Genomic DNA, 8,689 nt, shown 5'->3' on the forward strand with positions numbered 1-8,689 from the left:
TAAATATCTAATAAGAATCAATTGTAGTAGCATTAACAACACCTTTCAAAACATATTTAAAAAATTATTTTTTTTATTACCAAATTAAATGCTACAAACTAAAAGTAGTGTAATCTAAGCTTAAGCATCTTCTTGAAGATATCTATGCCAAAGTTGTTTAAGACAAGATCTTCTATTTCAAGAATGTCTAGGTAATTGTAAGATTAAGATAATTTTTATTAATTTAATAACTTTAATAAGATAAATTCAAATTTAAGATCCCAAGACTTCATGAAGAACATCTAATTTTATATTATAAAAATATAAAATAAGACCACAAGACTTAAATTAGAGTTTTTTAAAATTATTTTATCATCTCTTTTTTTTCTAAATATCTTCATTTGCAACCTCTTCTAAAAACTATTTCATTCACATCATTCCTATGAAATACATTTTTGTTTTTTTATAGGTGCATTGATTTATTTTTATAATTTTTTTAATAAAAGACATAAGTTTTTATTCAAAAAAATAGTTGGATAAAATAATAGCACATATGTTTATTTATTTATAAATGCATGTATATATATATATATATATATATATATATATGTATATATTATAATATACAAAGTATTTTTAATATTTATATTTATTTATTTATTAAATATATTATCAAAATTATATTTAATTTTACTCTAAATTGTACCAAAAATAGAAATCAAATATATTTAATTAAAATATATAATTTATTATAGGTATTTTAGATCAACAACTTAAAAATATATAGATTTATATAAAAAATTAAATTCAAAGTTAATTAATAAATATTAATAAATTATTCTTATTTTTTGTAGACTATATTCTTAGATAATCAATTTGTTTATTTTTGCTTTAAAAACCATATTTAAACTCTTGTTTAAACTTTAATTGAGTTTTTTGCTAATAATTTGAATCAATTTGGATATAACTTTGAATTTTTTTAATAGATAAAGTACAAGTTTCTTTAAGATGACAACAAATCAACCAATTAAATCCATTGTAACTTAGTTTTCTACATGTTTGGTTTTAAAAGGATTTACTCACAGGAGAGAGCATTACTTAAATGAAAATGGATCATTTTACAAAATCCCACAACTGTATCTACCAATGTCAATTCAAGTTTTAATAGTCAATACTTGTAATATTTAGATATCAACTCCATTATTTTTATAAAACCATAAATATCATACAAAAAGAACTTGAAATATGTTTAAATAATATAAAGATGCACAAGTTCCAAAACTATTTACAATAATCTCTTGAAATAAATTAGTCCTAAAATTTGAAAGCATCATCTACTTAAACCAAACTAAACAATACATTTTGACATGCTCTATTTTTGGTACAGTCTATTTTTGGTTTATTATTAACAATGGGCATTTCGAACATAACGACACATTCCTTGGTATTATAATAGTAAAATGCTGACATGGAATCTGACGTGGCGGCGTTGAAGACTTCTGACAACAACGACGCCGCAGCCGTCTCCACACCTTCGTGGAGGGCATGGTGCAAGAGCCACGGCGACGATACAACGACGCATTGCAAGGGGACTACTAACGGGCACCCACCAGAGAAGAAAACGGTGCCATGAAAACTACCCCATGATCTCCATTTACCCTTGAACGGTAGCTCATCACGTGCACATTGTTTGTCTTTCGCCGCCGTCTGACAGCATTCTCTCTGGCAAAAGTCGTGCCTTGTGCATGAATCTGCTAGATCGACATGGGCGAGTCGTGAGGGGTAACCTGGATTGGGTATTTATAAAACCGTAAGCCACCTCGGTTGCGACGTCACTGGACATATTTGCTGGCGAAGTGGGTGAAGCGTTGGTGCTTTATGCGTTTGCGTAGACAAGCTCGAGTGTGGAGTAACGTTGGGTCAGTTGCTGGGGATCGACAGTGATTGATTGCAGGTTGAGTTGGTCTCAGAGGGTTTGATCAACATGGGACAAGTTTTCGGAGCTCTGACTTCGTGGATGGTGCTCCCAGATCTTCGACCCACGTACAGACAGATGAGCTTCGTTCACGAAACCATGTTTCTCGTGAGCACTCACCACCTTCGCCGATGCCCCTCGTATGTGATTGGATTGTTCACACCAAGGAATGTGTCGTTATGTTCGAAATGCCCATGTTTTGAACATCATGCTTCACGTACCATGTCTTTTAGGTATTGAGGACCGGTCGATTGGCAGATCATAATAAGTTTCGGGATTCAAGGTTTCGAGACCGGCTCTGTAAATGTTCGACAACCAAATACTTGTATACGACGTTGAACACACTTCAAGTGTAGTAATTCTTTCAAATCACATCCATTGCAATTTAAGATACTCCACCAGGTAGATGCCAACAAGGAAGTATACTTGCTGAATATCCGGAACCTCATCGAATTGTTGCTCTTTTTCAAGAACAGAACCGCAGAAAAGTGACATAGAAGTTTGAAAAGGTTCTGCTCATTTTAACGGTGATTATGTCGACTGAATGGGTGTTGAACTTTCATGGGGTAGTTTCCTTGGGGCTTGACTGTGTAGGGGCTGTCATCGATGTTCTCGCGCTTCATTATGCATCTTCGTTCAGGATGCCTCACTTGGATAAATTCGCTACTAACAAGCTCGTGATAAATCTGCATCAAACCACAGCATGCGTTCCACATGGCCTTTGCAGCCAAGCGATTGTAGATTACTAGTATTGTCTGCAGCCAATTCTCTGACACCAGAATCTCTGACTAAAAAACTGAACCATCTCGTCCCCCAACAGGTAGTGCACTTCTCCGACCGCTTCTGGAGATGGTACAACACCCCTGTTGTGTTCGGTCTGTTGTACCTGGAACTTCGACGAACTATTCAGCAGAACTACAACCTCATAGCTGTCGGAAATGCGAAGGATCGCAATCTCCAGGTTCCAACTCCAAGTCGAATGGCGGTTGTCAATTATATTGATCAACCAGGAAGCAGTAGCCACACCACATTTGATGAGGAAGATTATGCTGGCTTCTTTGGGCGCAACATGGGGCCTCAAAAGAGCGAGGTGCACCTCTCTGACACTTATAATTGATCAATATGGTATAGCTTGCTAGGGGCGTAATAGCATTCGGTAAGTACTAGAGTTAGCAAACTGCAAACTGATCTCTGTTCGTCGTTGTGTGCAGCTGGTCAACCCCCATCCATCTGTTGTGGCCGCGAAGTTGCTATCTAGGACGGAATTGAAAGATTACGGAAAACAATTTAACATGATAGCTGCTTCATGGATCAACTTCATGATTCACGACTGGGTTGATCACCTAGAGGAATTGAGCAAGGTGCAATTCATCATTAGTAACCATGGCTAGAAACTCATGTGCTCACTGATCAAACTTGAAACTCGAACTGAACAGAATCTAACAGTGCCAGTTCTGGTGCTCAGGAAGTCGAGATTACGGCTCCACCCTCTGTTTCGGCGCAGTGTCCTTTGAAGAATTTCATGTTTTACCCTACGAAGGAGGTTCCTGCAGGCAACAACGTGACCGGTCACATCAACACTCGAACACCTTGGTGGTACGGTTCCTCTGGGAGGAAGGCTTAATTTCCAAATAAAAATGCCACTAAGCTCTGCTTTCCGAAAGACAAGCTAATTGAGTAGAATTATGTGTATGTTGTGACGAGCAGGGACGCAAGTGTAATCTACGGAAGCACTAAAGAAGCCGAGCGTAATGTTCGAACATTCCGAGACGGCAAGCTCAAGGTCCGACCAGATGGTTGGCTAATGACCGACGAGGACAACCTCCCGGTCACTGGCGACATCCGCAACCTCTGGGTCGGAGTGGCGATGCTCCAATCTCTGTTTATTGCAGAGCACAACATGGTCTGCGATACAATCAAGGTCAGTCACATATGAAGCGCAATTTCTCCTCCACACCTTGTTAGCCACGACTAGTTGAGGTTTAATGCTGCAGACTTGCTGCGCGGTGCTGGGACTTACCAACGAATTCCTCCAAACGTCTCCCGCTTTGAACAGAAAGCGCATCCAGACTTCAATGACGAGGAGCTCTTCCAGCACGCCAGGGTTGTGACTGCTGCGGTACTCGCGAAGATCCACACTATTGACTGGACGCCGCAGCTGCTGAAGAACAATGTCTTGCTCGCAGCAATGCGTGCCAACTGGTAAGCTAATGTGCCCTCAATCATCTTTAGAAACGGAGATCACAACGTGCACATGAACATTCGAATCTTATGAATGTTGTCTCACGTCCATCATGTTTTACTCACTTCCTGCACGAGGCTCTGTCTGTCATAGGTATGGATTGTTGGGAAAGAGATTCAAGGATACGTTCGGCACTACTCCTATCTCGCTCTTGAGTGGGTTGGTCGGCATGAAGAAACCAGTGGATCATGGTGTGCCCTACTCACTCACAGAGGAGTTTACAGCAGTGTACCGGTTACATCCTTTGCTGCCTGAGAAGATTGACATTAAGAACATTACGGCAACTGCGAGCAGTAGCCTACACACACCACCAACCGTAGACGAGTAAGTCCGTTCCTTCGTGGCCAGTTTATCGAACATTTAACCCATTGACAAGAAGCTCCCAAACAAGAGAAAGGAGTTCAATGATTTGACATTTAAACATTGGCAGGATTGCTGTGCCTGAGCTGCTTGGAAACAAGGGGAACGACAAGGCACTGAAACTTGGGTTGAAGACGCTTCTCACATCTCTAGGACATCAATCCGCAGGAGCTTTACAATTGTTCAATTACCCTCAATGGATGCGGGAAGTGACCTCTCAGAACAGGGACGGTACTGACCGGCCGGACAAGGTGGACATGGCCAGCCTTGAGAGTAAGTGTATCATTGTAAGAATATCCAGCATAATTCAGTCTGCGGTGATATAATTGTGCATAAGAATATTGCTATCAAGTGTTAAGTGCATTCGCAACGTTGCTCTTGCAGTTTATCGAGACCGGGAGCGCTCTGTGGCTCGCTACAACCAGTTCCGAAGGAACTTGGTGATGCCCACCATTGGGAAGTGGGAAGATTTGACAGAAGACAAGCAAACGCTAGCAATTCTTCGCGAGCTTTACGGCAACAATGTGGAGAGCCTTGATTTGCTAGTAGGGCTGCTGGTGGAGAAGAAACCCCCAGGGTTTGCCATCAGCGAGACTGCCTTCGTCATTTTTGTTCTCATGGCCTCCAGGTGACGGTGTACACGACGCTCAAATTTTATTTCATGAGTCCATAGAAGTGATGCTGACCCATATTAACCTACTGGTTCCAATCGCTGGCCAATTTGTGTTTCTCTGTGCAGGCGTTTGGAAGCGGATCCGCTTTTTACTTCACACTTCAACGAAAAAGTGTATACCGAGGAGGGATTGAAGTGGGTGAACACCACGGAGGGCCTCAAGGATGTGCTGCGTCGCCACCATCCCGAGCTGGTGGGAGACTGGATGACGGCATCTTCGGCATTCTCGCTATGGAATCAGACACCAGAGAAGCCGAGTTGGATCCCTTTGTACCTCCGCTGGGGCGCGAACTCCCCTGCAGCGAGCTCCTGAAGACCTACGGCAGACTGCCAAAACGAATATGTCGTTGATCTCAAGCCTGTAGAGATATAGAGGAAACATAGTTGTCTTAAATTTGTATATTGCCTATTGTGCATATTGAAAACCCAGTTGTAATTCTTCATCATGAATTTCATATCCTTTCTATGCAGTACTTTCAAGTGCTGTGCCCATTGACTCATTTCTTGACCTGGCTACAGTGAAAGATGTGAAGAGCTTCTCAAAGTTGAGTGCATGTATCGTAACAAGGTTGTTGGCGTACAAAGTTTCGTACAAGTTTGCTGAGAGTTTGCAGACCATGAGAAATACTATGTCCATAGAATACGAAGAAGGCATTTTCAAGACAGTCGGTGGTTCTCTGGTGGTTACAGGAATCTGAAGCTGTGGGGGATTGCTCCGAGGTAGATGCGTGCACACGTGATAATTGACAGTCTAACTCACTACCCCGGACAATTAAATTACTTTTAATTTGGTTTGGCATGCACTTCAATTTTAAAATACACAGCACTACACTGCACATTTCTATTATTTTCTCATAATGAGACCGGGCCACGAGGTGAGGTTCTCGGTGGTTCCGGATGCACAATCCGATGTTTCCTAATTGACTGGTTGCAGGCCAAGACAAAGATGAGACGGAAATACTTCAACGCTGTAAGGTATACTCCGGTGAATACCAAATGAGAAGCATACTGTTCACAGTTAGAAGCGGACAAGGACTCGAATGCAAGGGACTGAATTACGCACCACCCATGAACAAAACAAATGGAAGATGAACTTGTTAATATTCTTATCGAAATTATTAGCTTCCGGTTTCCTAGGAACGGTTGAGGTGGCCAGTTCTCCACTTGAGAAATTCTCTATCCATCGATCAAAAATGTAGTAAGATTTACTAAACTAAGGCAAAGAAGAGAAGAACGGACCGCCCAGCTTTGCTACGGCGGTAACAGCTGCTTTCCTTGAGGCCTCTCCAATTGTCCAGCAGATAACGATTTCTCGCAGTCGGAAGCAAGACGAAATTGAATCCTCGACAGAACTGGTGAAATTGGCTGCCTTACTTGGACGCCGGCCACAGTTGATACCATCCCGCCCAAGCAGACGCCAGCCCGCTGAGACCCAGCGTGATGGTGTGCGACACGAAGGGGTTAGGATCCACAACGGCAAGCGCAATGAAGAGGTCCGCCGTCTTGGCTATGATGGAACTGACCGCCATTACCCTCTGCAACCTGATGGAGGAAAGTTTTGCCTTCAAGCTCTTGATCTGCTCCCCCGTTGCTGAATCCTCCATCAACGGGGCACGTGCTTGGTCCTCAGACTTCACCAGCTTAGCCAACTGTTTTTTGAGCTCTACCTCAGTCTTCAAGCCCCGCTTGATAACGATCACGTCCATGGTGATGAAAAAAATGTACCACACGCTCTCACCAAACGCTGAGATGTACGCTGTCCTGACCCCAACGCTGGGGTCGAGCACGCCCACCTTGGACAGCCACGTGAAGTGGTCGAAGAACCAGTACACCATCTCCCCTCCATACCCAAAGATGGTGAGCAGTTGAATAGTGAGATCGGGGTGTGAGGCGGTGCGAAGCGTGTTGAACGCACCCAACGACCGTCCCGTTCGAAACGCCTTACGGCTCAGCCCGGCCGCGACCTCAAGGTTCTTGTACCGAGCGGCGAGGACCGGGTTTTTCCGCTCTAACCCATAGTGCGCCAATTTGCCCACATACTGAAGTGTCTTCACCACCTTGTCAATCCCGTCTCGCTTCGCCAGGAAGACCACGAGCTTATCGAGCGTGTCTTTCGGTTCTCCCATCCTGCGCACCCTGCAACCGAGTCTCCCCTCTACTCTACAACACTACCCAATTACGGTTCAATTCGCCCCTTACAAAAAAAACACGCACAATTCAACCCTATTGTAACCCGACCACGAGCGCCGAGAAGTGTGCGAAGGCAGAGTCGAATTACGCTAGAGCTAGTGTAAATCCCGTGCCGCTCTCAATTCCAACCTGCAGCTGTTTCTTGCACTCTACCGAAGCTGCTTTTCCCTGCATTGCCCCAGCGTCGCCCACTTCTCCATAACCCATAATCCGATTCCTAGTTCTAATTTCTCACAATCGCGAATGCTTGAGGATAATTCTCGCCCTGGTATAGCAACGAATTGGCTGCAAAATCCGGCGGCGGGGCTGAATCGCTGGGGCGAGCAGAGCAGAAAGGTCCGCTCGCGTTGCGCCAAGAGACACGGTGATCCGGGCTACCGTTCCTGCGGTGGAGATGGGCCCTTCTGCTGTGCCACGTCAGCTGTGTGGATATGGTTGCCAGACATTGAATGGCGGGCCAGGCGAGTCTACGTGGCGGAAGGGCTGTGGCTGTCGTGACACGGGGCTTCCTACGTGGCTCCTCCCCTGTGGTATGGGTTACAATATTAATCTATGATTTTTTTTCCTTTTTGGATATGCATCTAATAATTCTTGGTATATATATATATATATATATATAGTTATATATATTTTGCTTCTTAGAGGTTGCTGAAGCATATTCATTGTATTTGGAAATTTGAATCTAACATACTTGATACCAACAATAACCTTTTTTTTTCAGACATAACAAATATTTACAGATTTATTAACAAAGTTTGAAGCACCAATAACAGAAAAGAAAACAAGACTTATTATTTTTATTTATTTATTTAGAATTTTTTAAAAATAAACTAGGATTTTACTAAATTAATACATCATCATCACAAAACACATAGAATGTTGGCATCATTTGCATCATCATTATTTTGATTTTCATTTGAATTGATATAATAATGATTTTTTTAAAATGAAATTGATATAATGATGGTCAAATTACTAATAACAATAACTAACTATCAAAGCTTGATTTAATAGTCCATTTTCTTTATCTATATTATCAGAAGTATATCTTTTATGTACTAAGTGTCACAAATATTTATAGGTATTCTAATAAATACCTATATGATTAGATAGAAGTAAGTAAAAGTAGATAAAAGTAAATTAATTTCATAATACATTCTAGAGAAACTTCTTAGAAGCTTCATAAACAATGCTTTGACTTAACATGTGTTTGTAGTTGATTGGTAGGTTAGAAACTTGATCAACAAATTAACCACGTGTTGGTAGCTTG

General features: G+C 41.9%; 2 protein-coding genes across 2 annotated transcripts; one reads left to right on the forward strand and one right to left on the reverse strand.

Annotated features, from left to right (window-relative positions):
* The first annotated feature begins 1,768 nt into the window (after positions 1 to 1,768).
* LOC112278006 (alpha-dioxygenase PIOX) lies at positions 1,769 to 5,729 on the forward strand. Its single transcript, XM_024510960.2, has 10 exons — positions 1,769 to 2,062; positions 2,775 to 3,044; positions 3,166 to 3,315; positions 3,420 to 3,550; positions 3,662 to 3,875; positions 4,011 to 4,156; positions 4,290 to 4,520; positions 4,627 to 4,829; positions 4,941 to 5,184; positions 5,296 to 5,729. The coding sequence occupies exons 1-10, from the start codon at positions 1,964 to 1,966 to the stop codon at positions 5,540 to 5,542; spliced, it is 1,935 nt and encodes a 644-aa protein (XP_024366728.1). The 5' UTR covers positions 1,769 to 1,963; the 3' UTR covers positions 5,543 to 5,729.
* Positions 5,730 to 6,313: 584 nt separating this feature from the next.
* Positions 6,314 to 7,765, reverse strand: LOC112278007 (peroxisomal membrane protein 11-4). Its single transcript, XM_024510961.3, has one exon. It carries the CDS (start codon positions 7,353 to 7,355, stop codon positions 6,600 to 6,602), a length of 756 nt encoding a protein of 251 aa, XP_024366729.1. The 5' UTR covers positions 7,356 to 7,765; the 3' UTR covers positions 6,314 to 6,599.
* Positions 7,766 to 8,689: the final 924 nt, after the last annotated feature.

Source organism: Physcomitrium patens, chromosome 26, assembly GCF_059467195.1.
Source record: "Physcomitrium patens ecotype Gransden chromosome 26, ASM5946719v1, whole genome shotgun sequence".
Lineage (NCBI taxonomy): Eukaryota > Viridiplantae > Streptophyta > Bryopsida > Funariales > Funariaceae > Physcomitrium > Physcomitrium patens.